Source organism: Capsella rubella, unplaced genomic scaffold, assembly GCF_000375325.1.
Source record: "Capsella rubella cultivar Monte Gargano unplaced genomic scaffold, Caprub1_0 scaffold_4, whole genome shotgun sequence".
Taxonomy (NCBI): Eukaryota; Viridiplantae; Streptophyta; class Magnoliopsida; order Brassicales; family Brassicaceae; genus Capsella; species Capsella rubella.
Window position 1 is genome coordinate 11,383,884 of NW_006238920.1, and position 27,199 is coordinate 11,411,082.

General features: G+C 35.0%; 4 protein-coding genes across 5 annotated transcripts; 1 reads left to right on the plus strand and 3 right to left on the minus strand.

Annotated features, from left to right (window-relative positions):
• Nucleotides 1–1,912: 1,912 nt before the first annotated feature.
• Nucleotides 1,913–4,525, minus strand: LOC17888449 (serine/threonine-protein kinase-like protein CCR2). The gene has a single exon (XM_006296322.2). It carries the CDS (start codon nucleotides 4,379–4,381, stop codon nucleotides 2,060–2,062), a length of 2,322 nt encoding a protein of 773 aa, XP_006296384.1. The 5' UTR covers nucleotides 4,382–4,525; the 3' UTR covers nucleotides 1,913–2,059.
• Nucleotides 4,526–7,068: 2,543 nt separating this feature from the next.
• LOC17888000 (uncharacterized protein slr1919) lies at nucleotides 7,069–13,956 on the plus strand. 2 transcript variants are annotated; one of them, XM_006293627.2, is made up of 16 exons: nucleotides 7,069–7,551; nucleotides 8,139–8,314; nucleotides 8,770–8,911; nucleotides 9,037–9,089; nucleotides 9,297–9,440; nucleotides 9,533–9,637; nucleotides 9,721–9,846; nucleotides 10,111–10,308; nucleotides 10,578–10,684; nucleotides 10,774–10,936; nucleotides 11,056–11,121; nucleotides 11,649–11,742; nucleotides 12,164–12,276; nucleotides 12,537–12,607; nucleotides 12,951–13,113; nucleotides 13,353–13,956. In XM_006293627.2, exons 1-16 carry the CDS (start codon nucleotides 7,212–7,214, stop codon nucleotides 13,755–13,757), a joined length of 2,466 nt encoding a protein of 821 aa, XP_006293689.1. In that variant the 5' UTR covers nucleotides 7,069–7,211; the 3' UTR covers nucleotides 13,758–13,956. The 2 variants fall into 2 exon arrangements, with proteins under 2 accessions (XP_006293689.1, XP_023639626.1); XM_023783858.1 differs by having other exon boundaries at nucleotides 12,960–13,113.
• A 153-nt stretch (nucleotides 13,957–14,109) lies between these two features.
• On the minus strand, nucleotides 14,110–18,129 carry LOC17890103 (MLO-like protein 12). Its single transcript, XM_006293838.2, has 15 exons — nucleotides 17,904–18,129; nucleotides 17,641–17,698; nucleotides 17,267–17,511; nucleotides 17,063–17,179; nucleotides 16,913–16,973; nucleotides 16,374–16,462; nucleotides 16,206–16,280; nucleotides 16,016–16,110; nucleotides 15,825–15,874; nucleotides 15,678–15,718; nucleotides 15,406–15,579; nucleotides 15,274–15,309; nucleotides 15,112–15,179; nucleotides 14,958–15,018; nucleotides 14,110–14,756 (listed from the first exon to the last, which is right to left on the minus strand). The coding sequence occupies exons 1-15, from the start codon at nucleotides 18,018–18,020 to the stop codon at nucleotides 14,310–14,312; spliced, it is 1,734 nt and encodes a 577-aa protein (XP_006293900.1). The 5' UTR covers nucleotides 18,021–18,129; the 3' UTR covers nucleotides 14,110–14,309.
• Nucleotides 18,130–24,113: 5,984 nt separating this feature from the next.
• On the minus strand, nucleotides 24,114–26,352 carry LOC17889021 (protein NUCLEAR FUSION DEFECTIVE 4). Its single transcript, XM_006293806.2, has 2 exons — nucleotides 25,725–26,352; nucleotides 24,114–25,511 (listed from the first exon to the last, which is right to left on the minus strand). Exons 1-2 carry the CDS (start codon nucleotides 26,281–26,283, stop codon nucleotides 24,277–24,279), a joined length of 1,794 nt encoding a protein of 597 aa, XP_006293868.1. The 5' UTR covers nucleotides 26,284–26,352; the 3' UTR covers nucleotides 24,114–24,276.
• Nucleotides 26,353–27,199: the final 847 nt, after the last annotated feature.

The window sequence follows — 27,199 nt, forward strand, 5'->3', positions numbered from 1 at the left end:
TATAAAAAGTACGTAGTTCATCAATTATAACAATTATTAGTAGGAAACCCACATTAGTTGTAAATCATATATACACGTCTATATACCAAACTTCTTTCGAGTCTCCAATTATTTGATTTCGCTAATTAAGTTAGACAACACAGTCGTATTACGTACAGACTCGTAGTGTACCACTTCGTTTTGACCAAAATCATTTCATTTTCTATTTTTTTTTTGTATGCTATGTCATATTATGAAGTTTGATATCGGGACTATTATAAGGCCATGGTTGGTATAAGCCTAAGGTAATGATGAAAGAAGGAAATAATGTTTTTTTTTGCTTTGGGAATCATCAGTTTTTTTATAAATATATATATATATATATATATATCATCCAACAAATAAATATTTGGTTTGAATAATAATAATCATTAAAGAAGAAAAATTGTGGTGTTATAATAATAATGATAAGGGGGGGTGGATGGACCACACTAGCTAGGTAAGTGAAGTCCCTATATCTCTTGTGATTGGGCATTAGGGAATGATGAAAATGTTATATATAATATCAGTCAAAGTTAGGTCAACAAAGAATTTCTCAACGACCGAGGGCCACGCCTCATTCCACCTTTTTTTTCAATCAATTCTTTTGTTTAATTCGGAATTCTCTCTCTAATTATACTACTTATTTAGGCCGTTATCGATCTGTGTGATGTGATCTGTGATATGTGACATGTGTGTGTGTGAATTTTACTACATACGTATAAGACAGATTCTAACCTCTCAATGTGGGTTAAGAGAAAAACAACGTATTAGATAGTGTTGTTCGGTCCGAGTTGGAAAAGAAATTTGGGTTAATTAATAGTTTGGGGAGATATAAACATTAGACGGAGAAAAACAACGTATGAACGATTTTAACTTGGGTAACATATAGACTTATACGGTAATCTTCAAAACTCAAAATTATTGTAAATTTTATTTAGTCTATAACTGTTTTCTTAAGACAAAAACCATTATTAAGCTAAGGCTTTAAACCAAAGATTTTCCGTGTTGAGTTTTTGGAAGAGATGAAGAGACAAACTTGGAGATATCGATTTTGGTAGGTTCTCTCATCTCTTTGGAATTCTAATCTAGCTATGGTGCGGGGAAAAATTGCAAATTTGTAACCCTTGTGAATCTCCTGGCAAGTTTGGGGAGAGGGAAATTGCAAAACTCTAATGCAGTTACGTACATCTCATATATATCCAATATTATGTGTGTTTTAATCTCAACCTAGAAAAATACAAAACACAACTAAACCAAATTGATAAACTGATTGTCTTTTTTTTGGAACATAAAGTGCATATACATTAACACAACATAAACCAAAACTGCTCTCCGGTTTGGTTAAATTTTAGTTATATTTCTATGTTAACCAGTTCAATTTGAGCTAATTGCATCAGTCCTGGATTGCACGTGAACATGTGAGCTAACGAAGTACAACATAACATACGTATGTAAAAAGGTGATAAAAGTAACGAGGTTGAAACTAAATATTAAAACCTTTTAAAAAGAAAATCAATTTAATTTTAAATTTTAAGATTCACATACAATGATTGCACAAACCACTATTTGATATACATATAAATATATATATTTTTTTTGGTCACCAATACATATATTTAATCTTTTTTAAAAAAAATAGAGGTTTCTTTTAGTCGATTTCCCTTTTATGTAATATATTAATTTCAGCAAATATTGCTTTTAATGAATATTTTATCCATAAACACAACCAAGAAGATTTATATTTAACCATACAGAAAAAGTCGATAAAACCGGTTTAACCAAACAACAGAAACAAAATTGAACCAATAAGTCTTCGCAAGATCCTCCTAATATTCCATGGCTCGATTATGTTTAAATTTTGGCAAGTAACCCACTTACTACATAAGCCTCTCTAGGACACTATCTGATTCTATACGACAAACAAATTCTGTGGGTTTATTACTTTGATAACCAATTACATTTTACAATTTATAACGAGGAAAACAAAAAAAAAAATACAATGCTGAAAATATTTCACATTTTGAGAGGCTTCAGCAAATTAGAAAGTGAGTCCAGACTTGACTATCAGATCAAGAAAACTCAGAAGATTTCTGATATTGGGTCGTTCGTTGGCGTTTTCCCTCACAGCAAGCTCAGCTAGTTCAGCCAATTTAAGTAAAGGCTCTACATTTCTTGGCAAACCAATGTTCCTATCGATGATCGCGGCTGCTTTTCCTTTTCTGATCAAAGGTACTGCCCATTCCGCAATCCCGGGAGGATCGGATTCTCTATCGATAGCTTTCCTCCCGCTTAGTATCTCAAGAAGCACAATGCCAAAGTCATACACATCACCTTCTCTATCACTATTGCTTGAATCCCTTTCATTCGAGCTTACCAATCCAAAATCCGCGATTCTTGCACACATTTCACCGTCCAACAAGATGTTTGACGTTTTCACATCTCTGTGAATTATCGGAGGATCTACTTCGTTGTGTAAGTAATCAAGTCCTCTTGCAGCCTGCAGCATGATCTTCAGTCTCATGCTCCAATCCAATTGGGAGAGATCTCCATGTAAGTGATCATGGAGCGTACCGTGCGGCATGTACTCATAAACCAAAAGCCTTTCCCCCATTTCCGAGCAGTACCCTAATAAATTCACAATATTGTTGTGTCTGATTTTGCAAAGTATCTCTAGCTCTGACTCGAAACCTCTGTTATTAGAGTGAATTATCGTTGCAGCATTCGCCCTCTTGACCGCAACATGTATCCCATCAGACAAAACAGCTTTGTAGACAAAACCGAAGCTACCTCTTCCGAGCTCGTTGAATTCTTTGAACCCGTGAGTAGCGTCTTTCAGCTCCGAGAGGCGGAAGATTTTGGTCTCCCCGAGCGATTCAGCGGTTGGTAGAAGAACCGACTGAGGGGCGGGGTCTGGATCTGCCTCGACGGAATTTTTATCGAAACAGAAGCAACATGTCATTTTACTTCTCTCTTCATCATCTCTTTTACTACCTTTTGTCATCTTTGGAATGAAAGACAAACCAATCAACATCACCAAGAATCCTAAAACAGAGCACCCTATGATGATCACCAATCTGCGTACCTCTCTCTGCTCTTTCCGCTCGTGCTCCTTCGATTTCGCAGCCCGAATCTTACAGATACCGTAACAAGAACTGTTCTGACATAGTGAACAAGGAGTACAAACCCGGTCTGCGTTCGGATTACAAGTACTGGAAGGGAAATAGCCTTCCAAGCAACTGATTCCGCAGCGTAAGCATATATCGAGGTTATGAAACGAGCACAAGCTTGTGAGCTCAGATTCTTTCAAGATACTTGCGTTGAAAGCAAACCAGCCGTCACCACAATTACCGCGAGGCGAACACATCCCGGGGCTGCATAACTCCAAAGGAGGACTATAATCGGGTTTCGAAGAATCATGGACTCTCCAGCAATCAAGAACCAAATCAAGCTCTCTAACCCCACAAGTCGTGGAATCAGAAGACGAAATCGCCACAAACCCGGAAGTATTAGGAGCTGAAGACGATGTAAGGTTTCTTCCCCAACACTCAACTCCATGATCATCCTCACGAATGCCACAATAATGATTAGCACCAGCTGAAAGAGCTATAAACCGAGGCCGGTTCGGTAACACACCAAACTCTGTTTCATCACCAAAGCATTGAAGTTGACCTGAATCTTTAGAGACACCACAAACAGAGTTCCTCCCAGAAGATAAAACCTCGAACTCTTCATTACCGGAGAAGCCTAAATCGTTTGATTTCGGTCCCCAACAAACCAAGTCTCCATCTTTAGTAACACCACAAGTAAACCCATCTCCAGAAACAATCTTTCGAAACATGAGACTATCTATATAAGGAGTATGAAAAGAAGAATTCCAAAGAACACCAGATGTGAAATTGGTGTTATCACTATACTCCCAGCAATGAACAGGGCCATAATCAGGACCTGAATAGTACAACCCACTAATAGCACAAACATGGTTGTTGCCAGAAGCGATCTGCGAGTAAGAATTATACTGAAAAGCTCGAGGAACGAGATTCTCAGAAGGATCTTGAAGGTTCCAGCAGAAGGCACGCGAAGTGTTCGACGTAATGGCGCAGAGAAAACCTTCACCACCTGAGAGAGAAGTCATCGGAGGAGAATAACCGGAGATTTCACTGGGAGGCCGGTTTAGTGAATGGTTAGTGTTTCCTCTATCCCAACAGATGACTTCTTGCTTCCCGCTTGCGTCAATGGCGCAGAAGAATCCGTTTTCGCCAAAAGCTGCGGCGATTGTGCCCGTTGAGCCATACCCAGAAACTGTAACGATGAGTGATGAAACGGAGATGATGATGAAGATGAAGTGGGAATTGGGTGGCATTTTTGGGTTTGATGAATGTATCGGTGGTAAGATGATGATTGTGAATCGATCTGAGAGGAGGTGATTGGGTTAGACATGTTAATGAATGAATACAGTTCTTGGTTTTGTCTTTTAAAAAAAATAATATAAATAAGAAACAATAATAATGGAAGTGAGCTGTTTATGTCTGCTGCGCGAAGGTTCATTGGAGAGAGACAACCAAAGTTTACAAATTGGTCAGGTTGATGGAACTTACCAAACCGAGAACCTTTCTTTTTTTTTTTTTTTGAAATATATAAAAATTCTGTACGGACATTTTAACTGTTGAAGACTGAGGATCATCATCAGCTCTGTGTTATGTCATTGGAAATGACGACGACGACGCATCCCAAAAATAAAATAAAACCCAAAATAAGTCATCCATAAATTTATCCGTAATTTTTATTATATTTTCTAATGAATATATATATAGCCTAACACAGTGTGATAACTATATAGTTTAAATTAAATTATATCAAACAGATCATAATAATCGAATGAAGTTATAATTAACTCTTCCTAACACAAAATTATACGTTAACTTTTTTGTCCCTGCGAAATGATGATACACAAGTTAGAGATATATAGTTAGAAAACAAAAAAAAAGAAGTGGTGTCGTGCAAATTAGAGTACGGTCAAAAGGATTAATAGTTGACTTTGCATTTAATCATAAGTTGGAAAAGCACATGCCTGTCTCCACGTGATTATTAGCTTAAACAGTGCCGTTAATTATAATATATATCCATCCATAATACCAAATTCTTGTTGTCAACATGCATCATGTATTATAATGCTAGTAGCATCTCATTTCCCCTATCTCTGTTTCTCTTAGTCATTGACAACCACCAAAATGTACAACGGCTCGTTTTAACGTTCAACTATTATGTGATTTTTTTATATATGAGGTTTATGTTTGATTCAGTATTATTTGTTGTAATTGATCATGACTGAAAATTATGGTGCAAAGACTAGAAATCACATTCTTCAGTTTATAAAAAGTCAATTCTTTAACCACTAGCTAGATCACACGTTAATATCTTAAACACTTTATGCATTATTATATATTGATAAAGATATTGATATGATGAGTAACCTAAAACATTACTTTTTGTTTTTGGTTATCAGAAACCTAAAACATTACTAGCTAGTGGCAAGAAAATCAAAGTGTTTATTACTCAACATGTTCATATATAAAATTTACAATAACTAACCACAATATTAGACTAGCTAGTCAACACTTAAAAAATATATATAATAGGTATTGTTCACACTCGGTTTAAAAAACCTTAATTAATTTTTATACAGTGCAAACACGTCAAGTCTCCGATAATTATGTGCTTAATCAAGGATATTCTATACATTAAACTCCAACGAGAAACTAAGTAATACCCATGTGAGCATTGAATTAAGAAATAAAACAAAATCAAGTGTTTTGGGATATCAAATAATAATAATAGAAGAGAAGAAGATCGCACACAGGATCACACCAGATTTAGTGCAAATTATGGCTTTGAATAGAAAACACAGTGTGTTTGGATGGCAGAGAACATCGCCTTGTGTTAAGTTTGGTCAAGTAGATACTGTCTTCTCTGTCTTTTACTCCAACTCTTATACGTTTCATGATACATTCATATATACAGCCACTTGTCTTATTTGTTCCTGTCATTAGATTACAGGTTGTTCTTACACATTTTGCATTTTTTCTCCTAATCTAATCACTAAAACACAAATAAAATTCTCTATTATTAGGAATACTTAACAAATTAATTTCACACACATAGGTGGTTTTGTGTCCGGTCGTCACGGGACGAGTTAGAAGAATCGTAGGTTTTGTAGGCTAAACATACTGCAGATTGCAGTCTTTAGAAGTCATTGTCTCATGCAAATTGCAAACCATGAGGTGAACCTTTATATTCGATAAAATCTTTATATTGTCTATATGCTTTATCATATTTTAACTTCGATGGCGATAAACAATTTAAGACATGTATAGACTATTAATTATTATCAATAAAAGGTGAGGGAATATTTCTACTAATTAGAAAAAGGTTACAGAATATTTTTTTGATTTGTTATGTTGTGAATAGTCCAACATAGATAATATCAAAGTATGTATTTTATGCTGGTATGTTTCGAATAGCTAGTTACGATGGTCTAACTTGATATAGTTGATGATAGGCTCGATACTACCATACATATTTGTGCCGGTGATATACTGTATATGCTGTTTAGGATTTTTTATACATATAGTCATGAATTATTAAAATTTTGTATATTTTTTTAATTAAACCATAATTTTTTACCCATTCAAACACGATTCAACCAATTATATGCATGATATCAGTCGAAAAACTAAATAAAAATCAAATAAATTTATATTAATAATTGAAAACATCAACTTTTTTTTAAAAGACAATATCATCTAGTTTAAAACAAAAAATCAATCTTAAAAAAAAATATAAAAAATAAAAAAATATTGAGAATTGAGGGAGTATTTATTTCCTTATTTTTTCCACTATCTATTAAAACTATTATTACTATTGATTTTCTTACCGTTTTTGTTTATTTACCAAACCGGTAAAAAGTAAAAACAAACCTTATCGCGACTCTTATGAAGCTCCCACGCTGACGTGGATAACTCCTCTCCGCCACAAAAATCAAAAATTGAAAGAAAAAAAGAAAAACAAATTCAGAGTCAGAAGCGCAGCCGTCACTCTCACTCTCTCCATCTCCTCCTCTGCTCCGAGACTCTCTGATGTCTCTCGCGAATTCCGTTTTCAATTCTAGCTGAACTCGTTTTCTCCGATCAAACATGGCATCGGTATCCCCATCTCCGTCTTGTTCAACAATACCCACGCCAGTTCGACGCTCGCCTCGATCAGCTTTCGCGGTTGCTGAATTGAGGCGATTAAAACAGAGAAGAACCATACCACCTGTGTCCGTGGGTCTCGGCCACTTCGCCGATGTCGTACGCAATGACGTTGATTACCTCAAGAACAAAATCGGGGTCGGACTCCGTTGGGCGAATGAAGCTTTCCGTGTACCGGAAGTGACCAAATCCGCTGAGGAATTGTTTTGGCTTCGGCATCTTGAGGATCATCATGCTTCTAAGAACGTGGAGAAACAAGCTTGGCCTCAACCTTCGTACTCAGGTTTGGGTTTCGGTTTCGGCAATCATGATTGTTAATTTGTTGCCTGACTCGATCAGAACAATGTTTGATAGATATCTTAGTTCTCAACTGTTTGATGCATTGCTCGAGATAGTAGTCTTATGATAGAGGAAAGCTTTAGGTTCTTAGAGATGGTGGCAATGGTTGTGACTGTGGTTATAAAGTTGAGAGCTTTAGGTTGTGAGTGTCAGGGGATGTCGATCACTGTCAATGATTAAGAAGTAAACTTGTCTGATAAACGAGTAAATTGGATTTTCTAACCAAAATTCCATTGCGCTCGATCTAATGGTATTCCTGTCGACCAGAACAATTGTGATAGGAATATAACAAACGGACCAATGTATGAAGGCATCAGCTTGTACAGCTTTCTCATCATCATCATCATTAGAGTAGTAATCAGCCTACTTATCTGTAGTACCGTATATTAAACTGAAATTTCGAGGAGGTCATTACTGTAATTATTGGTTTCCTTTATCTGTGGCCCCTTCCTTCCTCTTGTATTCTTCTTCTTTAGTTTTATTTACTGTTAGTCGTGATCATTTGCTGATGCAGTTCAAATCATTTGGTAGGGCTCTCTGGGGTGGACTTGTTCATGGCTGATGTCAAAGCCTTGGAGGCATATGCTGGTTACTTTTACTGCCTTTCTAAGATGTGGTCACGACCACTGCCTGAAGTTTATGATTCACAAGCTGTTGCAGACTACTTTAATTGCAGGCCGCATGTCGTTGCCTTTAGACTTCTGGAGGTATCTGTTTAGATTTTTGGTTGGTTGTGCTACTAATCTCTGAATCATTTTTAAACGTTGATATACTATTGAGGTTTTTCGCTTTTGAATTAGCACTACTGATACTAAATTGACCTCATATTACCAAACTGTTTTCTTTATCGAATGATTTTTTTCTGAAATTAAGCTACTGGAAAATTGACTGCCAACTATTTAGGAAAATGTTCGTGTTCTGTAATATTTCCGCTTTCACCTTTACCTTTATTACCACTGGTCTGGAAACCTCACTCATAAGGCCTAAGTGTAACAAGTTGGCGCTCATTCCAAATTTTAAGTTCTCAGACAGATTCCCTCAGGATAGAAAGTCAAAATTTATAACGATGGGATGAGGATGACCTTTATTTGAGTTATCTATATTCTTGCTTTCTTGAGCAACAAAAGTGGTGGAAGTGATTTTAATTTATTGTAATGTATAGGTATTTTCCGCTTTCATGATTGCTGCCATCAGATTACGATCATCAGCATCAGACAAAGGCAAAAATTTAGAAGCTTCAGAGCAGAATTTTGGGATGGTGCTGAAAGAAACCATGCTACGTTTGGGCCCCACATTTATCAAAGGTCTGGCTATTTGCATATTAGTTTGAAGTATGAAACTGTCCATCAGTCACCATTTACATTTAGAGCCATATATTACATACTTTGCTCTGGTGCAAATGATACTTCCTTTTCTTCTTCTTGTCCAGTTGGTCAATCTCTTTCCACGAGGCCAGATATCATTGGGACCGAAACCTCAAAGGTCAGATAGATTTTATGTTCGTGCATGTCTTAATCTCTTAGCTTCTTATTGTCAGTTCTATTACCTTTCAGGGTTAATGTAATGTTTTGCAAGTGCATGTATACATGGTTCTTTCTCTATTCTGCATGCCACATTTGGTTTAGTGATGCAGCTGTCTGACTATGTTGGTTTTTATGTTATTAACTTGGTTATGATTTGGAACTGCAGGCACTATCTGAACTGCATGATCGAATCCCTCCCTTTCCCTGGCCCGAGGCTGTAAAAATCATTGAAGAGGAATTAGGTGCTCCTGTCGAATCATTCTTTAGTCACTTTTCTCAAGAAACGGTAGCAGCAGCATCCTTTGGTCAGGTATTTTATCTGGTATTTATCTTACAAGAAGTTAACATCATTTGAATCAACATGCAAATTGGAAGCCTAATACTTGATATACTATCTTTTAGGTCTACCGAGGAAAGACTCTCGATGGTTTGGATGTTGCAGTGAAAGTTCAGCGTCCTGATCTAAGACATGCAGTGCTACGCGACATTTACATTCTGCGACTTGGGGTTTGTGTGAAATCTATCTAGTAATTTCAAATCAATCTGCTTGAACCATGCCATATATATGATATTTCTTTTAATTGGTGCAGTTAGGTGTACTGCGAAAAATAGCAAAGAGAGAAAATGACATTCGTGTATATGCTGATGAGCTTGGAAAGGGTTTGGCTGGAGAATTGGACTTTACTTTAGAGGCTGCCAATGCCTCTGAATTTCGGGTACTGGAAACTAGGTTTTACTTTTTGTACCTATAAAACATGTTGTGAAGAAACAAAGATTAATGCTTTCTGCTTCTTCTGATAGAGAAATCGCTTTTGTTTCCTTTAAGTATGATGTGCTCATTATCGGTCCATGCCTTAAATTGTACCTTATCTAGCTTGTGAAATTAAACTCCAAATGCTGTAATGTTTTCTCACACAGTGTGCTCCCCATTCGTGCTAGTATCTATTTCGTACTGATTTTTTTTGGTGTACTTTTTGAAGGAAGCCCACTCACGATTTTCCTATATCCGGGTTCCAAAAGTGTATCAACATTTAACGCGCAAGAGAGTCTTGACCATGGAATGGATGGTTGGTGAAAGCCCAACCGATTTACTCTCAATATCTTCTAGTTACTCTGATCATGACCTTCAAAGTCATGAGAAAGAAAAAATCGAAGCGAGAAGGCGTCTTCTTGATCTGGTAGGTTAACATATGCTTTATAGTAATGATATAACCTCCTGATATTCTATTATAATGATCATTAGTAAAGGCTTGTGACTGTTTGCTTATGACATTACTTCAATTGACCCAGTCAAAAAAGTATAATTAATCTTGCAGATGCTTTCAGTTGTTTGTATTGTACTGCATGTTCAACGTTATTTGTTTTGATCCCGTTGATTTTTTAGTAGCGTTTTGCTTAATATATGATGTTCGAATGGCTTAGATTTTATTTTTTATTTTCATTGTAGGTGAACAAAGGAATAGAGGCAACTCTAGTCCAACTCCTAGATACAGGTATTTTGCATGCAGATCCACATCCTGGAAATCTCCGTTACACAACATCAAGACAAATAGGGTATATTTTGACCATCCTTCAGCTTTTCTCAACAAAATCTGACTGTGACAGGGTGATCTTGATTTGATAATAACGTGTTTCCATGCAAGGTTTTTGGACTTTGGTTTAGTTTGCCGTATGCAAAGAAAACATCAACTTGCTATGCTCGCAGCAATTGTACATATTGTGAATGGCGATTGGGCCTTACTTGTTGAAGCGTTGATTGATATGGATGTCATCACGCCAGGCATTAATACCCGTCGTTTTACTTTGGTAAGTAAATAATTTCCTGGTAAACCAAATAGTGTAGTGTATTTTCAAAAATAATATAGCTAGAAAATTCTGAAGAAGTTGCTATCCTCATATCTGATAATTCTTGAAAATAATTACAGGATCTGGAATATGCATTGGGAGAGGTTGAACTTAAAAACGGGATTCCTGATATCGAATTCACCAAGGTGAGACATGTATTTCAAAAATTGTTGTTACTTCAACTTTATTGACACAAGCATATTTACGTGGAGTATCTACCAAAAGACTTCCAAAGACACCTTAGTTTTTTACAAGCCTACCCTAACAAAAAGGTCTAAAATTATCTACGAGTTTGGAATTTGGAGGGCTCTTTAGCTCAATGAAAAATGTTAGCGTAAGTAGCAGAACCTGAATGTCAGAACTTGTGGAGGGCTGTTTAGCTCAAACATGCTTATAATTTTGACCTTTAACTATACCACATGGTATACCCGATTAGAAGAGTGTTTTTTCTTGCAGTTCTGTCACATTCATCTGTGTTGGTATTCTTTTACCTAGGTACTTAAAGTGCAAGAATGTTAGGAAGATCCATCTCACTCTTAGGTTCTAGTAGATTTCATCTTGTAGCTGGTGCATGGGAGACTGCAACCGATCTACAAATTGTTATAGTTTTATCTTCTGGATGAGTACCATTAGATTCACTAATTTTTCTTCCAATGTTTCTCTAATTTTCAAGGTGCTTAGTAAAATAGTCAAAGTTGCCCTGAAGTATCAGCTACGCATGCCACCATACTTCACACTTGTCCTCCGTTCTCTTGCTTGCTTGGAAGGTACTTGTGATTGAATCCTTGATTCCTTGTTTGATTGATTATTATGGGCAGAATAAATAGAATACAATCAGAGCATGTTTTGAAAATGTGAAGAGAACATTCGCCTTTTGAGCAGGTATCTCCATCTACATGGATCATGTATTTTGTTTGGTCAATGTCACCTAATATTTTCTTAACGTGGTGCCTGTTTGTTATATGGCTGTGATAGAAAAACAATGAACTCTATTCAGGAAGTGGTCTTAGATGATCATGGATGACAGTATAGTCAAATAATTTCATTTGTCATCTCTTTCTAAACATACTTGATTTCCATTACTTGTCATTTTGCGTCGTTCTTTTTCTTGGCTTATATTCTAGAAAGATACTCAGTCAGTTTGTTTCCCGTTGATTAGTTATCACCGCTCTATTCATATCTTCCCAGGTCTGGCTGCAACTGGAGATCCAAATTTTAAGACATTTGAGGCTGCATACCCTTATGTGGTTCAAAAACTCATCACGGAAAATTCAGCTGCAACAACGAAAATTCTTCATTCGGTATTTCTCAGTTTCTAATGCTATTTAAGTGACTTCTTAGATTTCACAGCAAAATAAGATGGAAACTTTGTTTTTCACCATAAAGCAACACTGCAGTGAATACTTTTATATCATTTGTAGTACATCTGGGAATTCAGTTACATATAATCTTTGAACTTGCACGTACTGGTTTTCACTGTGCATTCGTTCAATGTGAAAGAGAAAGATTATATCTCCTAGGTAGAGTGGCTAAATTTATTATCTTCTGATTGTGTATGTAGGCAGTCCTTAACCGAAAGAAGGAATTCCGATGGGAAAGGGTTGCTCTTTTCCTGAGTAAAAGTTCTACAAGGTACTGTGAATTAGATATTTGACATAATTATTTCAGTTATCTTATAGCTCTGATGGATATAGTGGTGTGCTAGGTAATATAGGAAAGAACTTTCTTGAGGTCAGAAACAGAGAAACATAGTTAAACTACAGAAGTATCAGATCAAAATATATTTCCGAATTTGTGTGACTGGAATGTAGTTACAAGTAGTCACATGGCTCACAACAAAGAGCAAGTAATAGGCATCTAAAGTAGCTTTGACTGCTAATGATTAGATATTGAATACTGAATGATCTTTACATGCAAATCATGTCTTATTTAGCCCCTCTTTATCTAGCTCTCTGTATAATAAATTTTTATATAGCTTCTCTAGGAAACAATCTCCACTGGTAACGCTATCAAGGGATAGAACTTCTGTTGATAGTAGTTCCAATCTAAAGGACAAAGATGCTGACAATGTAAGTTTGGTCTTGAGACTTTTGGCATCCAAAAACGGTGTGGTTCTTAGAAGACTCTTGATGGCTGCGGTTAGTTTCTACATTCTTAATGCTAGTATTCCCATCCTTTTGCCAGTTTTTGGCCATATATATTAATCTTTTAACAACTTCAACAAGGAATAAGTTACATTTCTCGTTATGGTTATTATATCTGTTATTATAAATGACATCTTTCTCCATGTTGGCTTTAGTTTATGGTTTTGAGTCTATTCTAAGGGAATTGATCTTCAAATAATAAACTTGGTATGGTTCTTTGCTTTGATAAACAGAACGGAACTTCACTGATCCAGACATTTATTTCAAGAGAAGCACATGTCATCCGCCAGAAACTTTGTACGACGATAGCAAATACGATGTACCAATGGATGGTTGGAATCCTCGGTATTGAATCCCTTAAATTCATTTCTCTTCCAGACCCACCATCATCTTCAGGACTCAACATTACAGTCAAAGACTTAAAGATTCTTATCAGCGACAAACGTGTTAGAGTGATACTGAGAAAGATACTGGAATCTGCAAAGAGTGACCGAGTTTTGATGCTCAGATTTTGCTGGACTTCCTTTGCCATGTCTCTCACCACTACTGCTCTTGCTTGTCATCGGTTTGTGATCTCAGTCTCTGAAGGTTACATCAACTACTTATCTATGTCTGCTCCAGTCGCACTTCGTATCTGAACATCTCACACAGATACAGGACCAGAAGCATCTAATGTATATTGTCGTCAAGACCCAAACAAACGTTTCCTTAGTAAGAGGGCGAGAGATTACATAGAAAGACTAAACATTTTAGTGTATAGAGTAATGTTATGATTCATAATATTAAAAGATTCCTTTTCCTCTGCTTCAAAAACACATAATAGACTGCTCTTCACCATTTGTTGCAACTCTTCACTCTCAAATGCTTCAAGAGTGAGTGACTTCACATCCACTGAAATCAATTAGTCTCTTAAAAGAGGAATTATTTGGTTGAAGTCTAATAAAACGCAAGTCTCAATAAGTGGAGCATTATAAGAATATATAAGTTAACTAGATGAAAACTCTGTCTACTAGTATGACATAATATATCATAAACGTTTCGATCTTGGAACTTACAGCAAAAATTATTACAGAAAAAAAGAAAGAAAAAAAGACAAGAACAAGAAGAGAAGTGTTCATTTTTCAAGATTTATATAATTTACAAAGAATGAACAGATGCATGTTAAAAGGTATAGAGGGAGGGTCTTATTACTACTTCTTGAAGGTAAATTCAGGCAAATCAACCTTGACATGCTCAACAATCTGCATCTCTTCTCTAACAGGACTTGCAACGTCAGTATGGGGATGATGACTGTTGCTGAATTCAGAATCTGTGATCTCACGCTGGTAAGAGTGATTCTGAGATTCAGGGTCGAAGAACTGATGATGGCCATGGCCATGGCCGCTATAATCAGAGAATCTAGGAGGAGAAGGAGAGGCCGTGAAGCTGGTTTGTTGGTCGAGGCTGCTGCGGTTATGGTAGTTGTGGAGGAGATGCACCGGTGACATGCCATGAGTTGGCGTAGCAGGGCGGCTAGAGTGAGGTGTGTTAGATCCCGACTGTCCATGTTTCGTCTGTTTCTTGGCTGTGTGGTGCCATTTCTTCAATGCATTTGCTACCCTATCGTTGAATATGGTCGGCCTCATTGAAGTTCCCATCTGCATTCACGTACGTTTTAGTGTTTTTCGAAAATAAACTGAACTACATATGTGGGACATATACAAAAAAAAAACTATATATGTGGAACAAAACTAGTCAATTCTAATTAATAGTTTCTATTATTGTACTAGTTTGTATGTAAGCCCTTCATGAAAGTTTCAAACATGACGTTTTAATCAATTTAGATTTGAAAGATGTACCTGAGTAACAAGAGCATAGAGAGGTAGAGTGATGTAGCTGCATATAACTTGTATTAATACCCTGCCGTATACAACAAGAAAGAAATATTATGTTAATGTTATAATATATAAGATAATGTTTTAGGTATATAATTGTTGAAGGAAGTTAACAAACCCCATGGTGATCCTAATTGCAATATCTTCGTTTTTGTGGTGGAAGCAGTTTCGGAGTGTGAATTCGTACTGCAACATTAATTCCATTCATTTGTTAGAAACATATTTAACCTGGAAGAAAATAAAGAAACAAATAGAGAAGAGATGGATTGTTATTGCTCACAGTGCTCCAAACGAAGAAAGCCAGTTGAAATGCATTCTGTAAGAAGAAAAAATTACATTAGACATCAAGTAAGGAAAATGCATATGTACATATATATATATAGAAGTGTAAATAAGGTAGAAATTAGAATACCGTGAAAAGGACCAAGTGGATGAGGAAGAGGATCAAACGAGGACGACCAAACCAGAAGAGATCATCACCCGGTTCAACCACAGGAGCTCCTTTAACCACATCTCCTTTGTCTTGAATCCTTAATCCTAACTTGGATATTATCATTTGAAGTTTTGCTCCTACTACCAATATCACCTTCATTTCACACCATCCATATTTACAATTATTATTTGTTCACAACTACATATTTAATAAACTGAAGACTTTGAAGTTAAAAAGTGTTTATTACTTACAAGCAATGGGATGAAGGGCAACCAAAGATATGAAGCCCATCCTATTTTAGTTATATAAAAAAAAGAATTAACGTTAATAATTTTTAATCGATATATATATAGTTGGCATAATATCTTAAATGAAATGATAGAGAAGTAAGAACAAACCATTTGTGTTGGTCAATATGAATAAGACAGCAATGCACCATATCAATGGACTGCATTCACACAAAGATGTGAACAAGTAAGTTAATCAGATGATATTTAACAGATATTATGGAAGAAGATTAGATCACTGAGTTAAGGAAAATATATTAATGAATTTGATTTTTATTTTTCTAATTAATAAGGGAACATACCTTATGCCGACCACCACCGTGAAATCTTCTTCCAAAGATCTTTGAATGTATTTTTGGAAATCGAAACGAGCTGCACTTCCTGCTGGCAAATGCGCCTGCACGCATCACCAATTCAGCCCATTAGATTGAGTAATCAACAATTTACAAGAAAAATATCTAGCTTATAAATTTATTTGTTATGATTACATACCATAATAAAGCCATGTCTTAGTGTAAGATAATCCACTTTTGTCACTGATCCAAAGAATTGTCTGAAGAAACATGTCTGCATGCATGCCCCCATTTATATATCCATAAGTTTTGTTGTTAAATTTTTTAACCAATTCATAGGAAAACAAAAAAAGTGTAAAAAACTTACAATCCAGAGGGTAACGGAAGACTTGCTCCACATGTTCAAATGTCTACGTCCGAACGATGTGTCTCTTGCAAATCTGAACCTCTCGGGATCTATAACAGTTAAACAACCAATTATTTTAAATTAATAATATCAGAGGACATAACATATTTAGTTACATAAAAAAAAAAAAAAAAATGATGGTATTTTCTTGTTTATTCATGAGTCAAATAAAAGGTGGGTCGTCTTCATTGGATAATCTTTACTTATCTAAAGTCTATGAAATAAATAACTATGAAATAAACAACTAATCATTGAAATAAACTAACTTTTTGAGATATGGATGAATAAAACAAATTCGACTTATTACCCGATCATGATGTTAACGTTGGCTAAAGTCAACCACCGAAGAAGATATTATATTCGATAATAATTAGTCTTTCTTTACAAACAAAAATAAAAAAATACATCAATTATTTACTATGTTTTTTGGTTTTCTTTGACTACAACTACAAAAACAAACTCTTTGCCGATTAGATAATGGGTTATATGTATGAACATACCATTGGCATATTGGTACTCAATTGTTTTGGTCTCTTTCTCCCATGACTTCCATTTCTTCATCTGCATATTACATATCCATATTAGTATATCACAGACTTTAAAAATACTCATATGAAACATGTACAAAATGTAAAGAGAAGATCATGTACCTTGGTCTTCCCCAAAGCATAGGTTATAATGCAGTAGAGGATATGAAAAACAGCAAGCACAAAGATGAATATATGCAGCTGGTGGATACCATATGCAGATACTAATGCTACTTTTCCCTGGAAAATAAAAATGTGTTAATAAGATTCTACAAAAAAAAAAAACTTAGAGAACATTATACGGTCTAAAACTGATAAAACATATACCTTTTCTGCGCATTTGTCATAACCTTTGGTGGCTAAACTGCGGCGAGGACCAAAAACGTCGGTGGAGTCAAAGTCTTCAAGAATCTTGCGGCCATCGTCGACATAATCTTTACCGTATTTAACCATTTCTTGATGGTGGGTACAAGGATGCCAAGTCGAAGCAACTTTTCTTGGAATGCAAATCTGAGAGACTGGATCTTGCAATACCACCAATAGAAGCGATATGAATCCCAGTAGCATCAATTCTGTTTTCATCACAAAACCAGAAAAGAACAAAAGTTAATTACAGTTGAAAAACCAACTAGAGAAAGATCATATATACTACAATATTGTATATAAAAAGTCGTCCTCCAATGATAGAAAAGTGAACTTGCCTGCTTTAACCTTTTCAAGAGCTTCATATAAAGCTTTCTTGTGCTTCTTTTTAAACCACTACAGGAAGTGAGAAGAAGAATTATTTTTTTTTGATTTCCTAGTGTAATAACAATAGTTGTGTAGTAATTAGTGAAATTATTGAGTACTTTATTATCAACTAATTTGAAGAAAAATTATGCAAAAAGACTAAAAAAAAGAAGATTTGGATATCACTCCTAAAAAACTGGAAAAGTGAAGAAGAAATATATATATATATACGTACGTGACCAACAAAGTGCAAGAAATATTCGATCATGATGGAAATGAAAAGGAGAACGAAGCAAACAACAGCAACAGCCCATGTTGGTGTCTCCTCCAGTGTTCGCTCTTTTATCGCCATATCGTTTCACTCTAGTACTCCAAATTAAAGAAGTCTAGTTCCTAATATTGGATTAGCCTTTAGGGTTTCACACAAGTTTTTATCTATAAAGGGAAAAGAGAGAAAGAAAGAGAATGATATAGCCTTTAGTTTCGGGTATGGCCTCACTATATATATACACATTACAATAAAACAAGTTGCATACGTACACATATGTAATAAGCGTTGTTCTTTCTTCTCTCAAAGAGAATAAATAAGAAAGTCAAACAAGCCAAGGCCGCAATAATTTATTAAAATAAGGGAAACGAAGACTTTTGACTAATTCAAAGATAACGAGTTGTGAGATGATGAAGTGGCCCAAGGAGAGACTGGTAACGCCGTGTGAATGTGAACCTATTATACCACTTCTTATCAAAAGACCAATTTTTCAATTTTAAATGTTGTTTTCTCTCGGTCGTTTTGATTTAGACTCATAACTAAACATGTTCATGAGACGTATATATATCTTCAACATTATTTTATACATTTATGACTTTATGGTTACCATTATCAAAGAGATTATTTTGGCAGTTAATATTTTGAACTGATTTTTTCTTCTTCTTGATATATTATATTTTAGGAATATATTGCATAAGATTAATAATTTGTTTTAAGAAGAAACAAATGAGGAAATAATTTTAATTATTGTGAACTTTCTCCATGTAAGAAAAAAGAAAAACAAAAAAAAAATCTCCATGTACATGAAACTAGATTATCTATTTTTGGCAATAAAACAGTGGCCAAGTATCCCACCCGAGGTGAAATAATTGAAGCGGTAGTTAATATTCCATTCTACGACAAAAAAAAATTACGTAATGAGTTCATTCTTTATGACAGCTGATGAAAACGTACGTTACACAAAACTTAGTTATACCCGATTTTGGTTTTTAGTGGTTGCCTAAAACAGTAAAACTGATGATTCATGTTTTTATGCCATACCAGTATATTATTACCTCTCCAGAGTACAATCTTTGTTTTCTTTTTCTTTTGGAAATATCTAGGTGGTGAATGTTTCACTAAATTCGAGTATGATTTCTATGTTAAACCCGTCATGTGTTTTTTTTGTAATGTCGTGTGTTACAGGTTGGGAAGACTATTCATATAGTTAGGTATGTTGTTTGAAGATGGTAGACCATCTATCATTGATAAGATGTTGAGACCTCAGTTTTCATAGATATTTAGATCGATGCATTAACTAATGATATTTGGTAATACTAAAAATTAAACCATTAACCCACACAAATTGTGATAAGAGAACCCCAAAGCAAGGTGTGGTTATAGTCTAGTTAATTAGTTGCCGTTATAACGTGGAACTTATCGTGAAGTCAAACTTAACCAAGGCTGGATTTGGAACTTGGAAGTACATTATATTGGTTTGTTTATTATAATAAAAAATAATAACGTAGATTGGTTTGACTACGATAACCTATAGTTTCTTAAGATAATCATGCGTCTCGCTTTCATGATTAGTTAGTTATATAAAAAGTAATCAGTGGCTTATAGGAGAGGACTCGATACGCAAGGAGACTAAATAAAAAGAAAACACTCACTAACGGTATTTACAGTTGAAAAAAAAATCATTGAAGTAATCTTCTTTCTTACTTTAATTCCAATCTCGATGGAACTTAAATCAAAATCATTAACATACTGTTTGCAATAATTGTCATTCGTTTTCAACATGGTGTGATTTTAGGCCTTTTTGTTTTTGAATAAATGATTTTAGACTTTTACCACGCATTATATTCCTTTAGACCATTTCTCTCTGGATATTAAGAGTTGGAACTGTAATAAAATATTTTTCACTCTAAGTAAGCTCAAAATTGCTTAAAGTAGCACTATAATGCTGTTTGATTAATTAAATTAATTATAATTATATAAAAATAAATGGGCTGAGTCAACTCAAATCATATCAATCGATATTGTCACTCGATGAATTTTATATGATCTTAACTTTCCAAAGAGTTGACCCGATCCTTAGGCAAAGGTTGTGGTGTAAAATTATGCGACCATCTTTGTTTTGACCCATAATTCCAAAATATTTCAATCTTAAGTTAACTGAACGGTATCATATAAATGGTTTCCTCCTTTGAATTTTAGTATCCTCTTTGACGATCTTTGTCCACATCGTCCGTCATTCGATATATTAACCCTTTTGAAAGTCATCTCTCAAAACGTGTTGTTCCCTTTGTTTTTTATGTTCTGCAAGTTGAACAAATAACAATAATGAATTATAGTATTCAGTTCAGATCAAAATTTTAATGAAAATATTTCTGATTCGATCTATAAATAGATTAACAGATTTAATATTTCCGCAAGTTGGACGACAAATTAAGATATATAATTTTAATTTCTTGTACGTAGTTAAAATTATACGACTATGTATACGATTATGTAATACTACTAGTCCAGATTTAAGTAGCATTATTTGAAATTTCCATTATTTAGATTGTGGCTTTTCTCGTTTGACCGGCAATTAAGTTTCTTCCAAGTAAACAAAAATAGAAATTGAAGTACACAGTTCCTTACTATTATTACTATTATATATATATATATTAAACGTGCTCAATATATCTAGAAGAAGAGTTTTCAGAGCCTAACTATGATGAAAATAATTTCACAAGAAATTTATTGCATTAGAAGCCAATTAGTATACGGAAACAGGAAAGATGAAACTAGTAGTATAATTCAACGTAGTTATGTATATGCTCTTTCTCCTCATAAATTGAAAAAAAAAATATCTGTAATTATGTGAGTTGTTTTCATCAAAAATAAAGAAAATTCCAACCAAAATTACTCTTTCTATTATCTTTTATTATTATTTTTATTTTTGCTGCCGTTTGTGTTTTACGTAATTCAATTGGTTTTCTTATATATCAGTTTCAATATTTCCAAAAATTTTTATAATATTTTATAAAACCTTTAAAATTTTCATAAATTTTTTTTAGATTTCAATTCATGAGATAAACATTGCTTTTAGGTGATTATTACTTGTGAATATGAAAATAATTTAGGATCAATGTGGTTAAGTTTTAAGTAATTAAATCCATTAAGTTTATATAACCTTTAGTGGGCTTCATCCGGCCGACAGGACCAAAACAAGAACAATTCGTGGGCATCATGTAGAAACAAATAAAAAGCCCATTTTCTCAAAGAGTACTTTTGGGAAGCAAACATTTTTTCCATAAGACTTAATCATTCAAGAGATCCCACTAAACTACTGGACAATATAAATGTAAAGTGTTAGTAATAGCTAATAGGACTGCATTTATACCATAACCTACAGTTTGACAAAAGAGCGTTTGAAGATAAATATACTCGAATTCGATTTTTATGTTGCAATTGGCCTACTCTTGCGAGATATTAGGTGATTTTGGGAGTGTTGTTATGTCTTATGTGATTTTCCTGCGAGGTGAGGTGATTTTAGGAATATTATTACGTAAGCTCTAGCTACAATGATTATAAGAATATGCCTAACACAGTGCAATCTCTAACTTTGATTCTTGTTTTGATTATATAAGAAGATAGATAAATAGATAGATTTCTCGTAGCTTTTTGTTTGTTTGTTTGTTTGTTTCGGTGGGTAATTTAATCGAATATATGCATCGACATGATCGTTGCTTCTCCACATGTAATCCCAGCTGGTGTATTTTGGCACGTCCCACTTCTCGCATGATATTGTAAGTTTTTATTATACTAAAAGTCTTGCATGATACGTAGTATATTTAATCTCAAATGTCATTTTTAGGCACACTTATTAAAATAGCATTGAAATAAAAAAAAAAGAAACTATTTGCAAAACTTCGGGTGATTTTAAAAGTTAAGGATGTCATTGTTGTAAGTAATTCATGTAGTTTTAAAGTTTTTTTTTTCAAAAAAATTGCAAGTTTTCTAGACTTTTTTTTCCTCAAAGACATATGTTTTCAAAGTTTTTTTTTTTAAATGGTAATTCGTGGACTTAAGGTCAACACTATTGATCGATTCTTATATAAGAGTTTTTCTATCTAAGATTTGTTAAGAAACAATAAATAATAATGGTCTAAGATGTGATTTAATCTAAAAACTATCTGGGCAATATATTACGTGTACCTATAAGATAGTTTTAATGTTTTTATTGACTTAACGTTAGTCACATATAGCTTGATTAGTTTAGTCACTCTAGATTCCACGAGCGTGCTATCATCTAGTAAATTATAACGTATCCACTATATTTAGATTACGCTGGTGTGATCAACGTTCATTCTCCATATTCTCTTCTTCTTCGAAACTAAAGTTGCTGCAGAGATCATCGTCGCGGAGAGCATATCGAACAGCAAACAAAGCGACGAGCGATCTTGGTTTAAGCTCTTCCTCTCTAACTCAATACCAATCATGTAGCTAAAACTTTTACTTGATAGCAGCTATATATATCTCTTTATTTCTTAACTTAATGTCTTATATCTTTAATATAAAACGTTTTTGAGTTTGAATTCAAAATTCTTACAGCTTGAGCAAGTGTATACCTTTTAACTCATCATCCATTTTCTTCACACATTCGAATCTTTTGTAACGCATATGGATATATGCTGGTTAAATAGTGTATGCATCTTATTCCATTTGACTATTATAACCATAGTGTGCCACTTGACTATTATTGAACAGCTGGTTAACAAATTACGAGTATATATTATTCTGACAACTGGTCTAAGTTGAAAAAAAACCCCTTGATATTGTTCAGTATTGTGATATACCTCGAATCCGAGATTCTTGGACAGTGTATTCATAATTGGGAAATAAATGAGCTAAGTCCTCTCAACACTGGCAATAATTTAGTTCTTTACTACTTTTTAATGATGTATTCAAAGGGTCTCTGACGTTGTGTCTCACAAACCAGTAAACCCACATGTCCAACCCAAGAAGTTGACTCATACACCTATCTCCAACTTTTACCACTCCACTAGCTACTATCCAAAAATCCTAACACACATAACGACGATAAGAAAGTTACCGCAGTGATTATTATAAAAGAACATAAAACAAGATCGTGCCTATGCAACTCAAATCTTGCACATCCGTTCGAGAAGAGAAGTGTTTGTGTCGACATAGAGGAGAGGAGAAGGTTTGAATTAGAAAGCTATGCTTCATTTTATATATATTAATCTTAAGATATTGCATATATTTAAACCAAATTGGCAACAATTTCAATGCAAGAGTGGATTTTTTTTCACAAAATTTTAACTAGAGTAGGATGGCAAAGATGAGGGAAATAATCATATTTTGTATTTCATCATCTGAGTTGTATCTGATACATAAAAAAACATACATTACATGAAGCCCAATTACATGATCATAAAAAGACAGCTGATAGCCTCATTGAAAATAATCACATTTATGATAGCTCTCGAAAGAGATACTAAATTACATACTATCCGACTTAAAATTTATATATTCTTTTATAAATTTAAACTTTGTGCTATATTTGTAATAACTATATTTTTGTGGTAATTCTTTTTTTTGTTTTTTGTTTTTTTTTGGTAATTCTGAAAAAGAAACGATTGACATTTTTCTAAGAATGGTTTTGTTTCACCCTAAAATAATATTCGAAGCCGACTTTCTTACAATTTAAATATTATGTCTTTTTCGATTCTCTTTATCCACTAAGTGTGAAATAACTTCACGAGTGTATCTTTACAGATATTGTATCCCACTACTAACTAAAAACTTTGAGACTTTTTTCTAGAAATGTTGCACGTTTTCAAATTTTTTGTATCTTCAAATCCGTTTACCGTTCAACTTTCCACATATCATGGTGACGCACTCGCTCAAGAATTACACATTACGCAAGTGTATACCGACATTAAAGTCCATGTCGTACCAACACACGTGAGCCAAGTCCTCCCCACTTGCAATAATTTTGAGGATTCTTTATCTTTTTAGTGATTTGTTCAAAGTAAGCTCTTGTGGCTCACAAAATCACAAGTCCAACTCATTAGTTGACTCATGACCCTTGCCTAATCTCCTAATCTTACCCCTTCACTACTATCCAAACTCCCTATAACGCAAAACGATAAAACATCAAATATAAAGTATTGCTTCAGAAACAAAAACAAAACCTATTAATAAAACATGACCGATGGACTCATGGGTTTCATTTCACATTGGGGAAATTATATAAAAGTGTTTACAAAATACTTGACTATCTTTTGTTATCTAGTATTTTTTAACAATCATCTACTAAGCCACTTTACCCCTTCTTTGCCTATTACTTTGCCTTTACATCATCCTTGTCTTCCTTCGCCACGGTTGATTTGGCCGAAGCCGGGGCTGCCATCTCCATCTCGGCTGCCAAGGCTTTTTCTCTAAACTTTTTGTAGATATCACTCTTGTAAAACTTCTTCGTCCGGATCACCAAAACAAACGAGACCAATACACCGAACAAAGTTACCGCAGTAATTATTATAAATGACAACTTAAAACAAGATGTGCCTATGCAATTCAAATCTTGCCCTTCCGTTCTCTGCGTCCCTAGTGCCGTATATTGCTTATTCGCCTCCACGTCGTACAAATGCCCTGCGACCCGAACGTTTAGCAAGTAAGACCCGATCGGGCTCGCGACTGACCCGAAGTTATACAACGTCGAGTAGTACTTAAGCCCGAAAATCTCGGAAATGATAGCGAATAGAAGCGGCCATTGCGCACCGAAACAAAACCCTATGATGACTGATGCTACGTAGAGTCCACCGGGGACATTAAAAGCGATGAGTAGGTGACCGGCGCAGGACAAGAGGAGGACCAGTGTGAGCATTAGAGTTCTTGGGAATTTGTATTTGATCAAGAAGATCTCAGAGACCACACCTGAAACCACACGACCATAGTAATTCCATATGCTTACTAGTGATACAAACGTGCTTACGCTTCTCTTTGGGTAACCAAACGAGCTTCCGATCTGACCCAAATTGTCTATCGCCGTCAAAGTCCCTCCCACACCACAGATCGTTGCCAAGAACAAAATCAACATGTCTACGCTAAACAACGCCTGCAATATCGTATAGTCATCTCCTCTCTCCGGTGGGTCAAAAATAGTCGTCCAACACGACGGCGTTTTCACCTTCTCCCCCTCCTCCTCCTTCTCTGACCTTTCCTTATCTTCGTCTTTAACCTCTGACGAGTCTAAGCTAGGTTTCTCGGTGACGATATTGATCGGTGCTGGGTTGTTTAAGGCGACTTGTTTCTCCGTCCAAAGCTTCTTCTCTTCCAAGATGACGACTATGATGGGCAAAAGAAGCAAGATGATCACCACGGCGGCACTACCTCCGAACTCACTTTGTGTGAAGCCGGAGAGCTTGTTGATGATGATGACCACCATGAGAAACGTGGCGAGCCCGAGCGATATGTAGAGGAAGTTATAGAACACCTTTAGCTCGTCTGTTTGTCTTTTCACTTTCATTATTCTTATCGTTCTCAAAAACGCAAACGATACTATTGCGGGCAACCAACCTGCAAATAAAAATCACTCATACAATTAGTATGGCTTTCGATCCTCGATTTGTAGAAAACGTCATTAATATTTGTTTAACGACTATGAATTATTAATACAGTATATAGAAGATTCACATCATAACCATTGACCTCTGTTTTGCTCTGTTTTACCCTGTTTTACTCTGTTTCATGACATTAACCATATAGTCTCATCAGTAAATTTGAGCTTACCGATCATCAAGATGAGCTCTTTGGTGTCTTCACCATAGAAGGCGTGGTAGAGCTGTGTAATAATGGCGCCACTAAGACCAACGTAGCCCTTGAGAATCCCCAAGATAACCCCACGTGACTCCGGGAAGTTCTTAACGCACGTGACGAGCGATCCAGTGTTAGCGAACGACTGAGAGTTGGCTCCGATGCAGATGTAGAGACACATGTGCCAAACTTGAGGTTTGGAGATGCGTTTTGTGACGGCGAGCCAAATCATGAAGTATCCAAAGAAGTTAAGGATGGCTCCGATCAATAGGATGAACCAAGGCGGAGTCACCTCATTGAGTAGACCCGCGAGAACTCCGACGTTGGCTCCAAGATCTTTGAAGAAACTAAGGAGATTAAGAGTGGTTTGGTCGTAGCCTAAGGTTTTCTTGATATCGGTTGAGTAGATACCAAACATGTAAGTGGCTCCAGCCGTCGACATGATTAGAAGACTCCCGAAGAACATGAACCATCTCCCAGTAAGGATTTGGACGGCTAAGCCCTTCATTGAGCCACCGGGACTTGCAGCCACCATTTTCTCGAAGTTAATTAGGAGAGAAGTGTGTGTGTCGAGAGGTATGATATTGCTTTAGGGTTGTGTTCTTGGTGGAATATATTAGCCCCACGAAGTGTGTGTGAGAGAAGGGAGATGAGAGAGGAGGTGGAGGGGGAAGACCGTTGACATTGACTTGGAGAGTGATTAGGACTTAGGAGAGGAGGAGGGTTAGAATTGAAAGCTATGCTTTTATTTTTTTTATTGTATACTTAAGGAAACTAGGAAAGTGACAATAATATTCAATGCAAGAATGGATGATTTTTCATGGTAATAAATCTTTATAGAAAACAGGAAGTAGAAAAAATTGAATTTTTTTTTGACTATTTGGTACAAGATGAAGAAGAGAAAGGTGATAATAATTTCATTTATGGTAGCTTTTTGATAGCTCTTGAAAAATAAAGATAAGATAAGTAGATGTTCATCAAGACCGCCCATATTAAGTTTGGTGGGTGGCCTACGATTAGAAGGTATCCGTAGTGTGAATGTAAATATATGTATCTTTCTTGTTTTGACATGAATGTGTATGTATCTAGACATATATATACAAGTGTATCTTCCATGATGTCATCTCTATGATTTTTTTTTTGGTTCTCTAAGAAACAATTATAGTTAACATTCATAGTAAAGAATATTACAATATTAATTAGTAATTTAATTTTTTCAAAATTTTGGACTTTTAGAATGTTTCTATAAATGCAAAATGAATTATATTAAATTTTAATTGATTAATTCCCTAAAATACCTCATTTTTTACCAAAAATATCACAATTTTTTTTTTCAAAAACATCACAAAAGATTTATTTTTAATACCCCTAAAAGTATCACAAAATATCACATGAGAATTAAGTTTTGTGGTATCTAAAAATATCATGACCATAAAAAAATTATTTTTAAA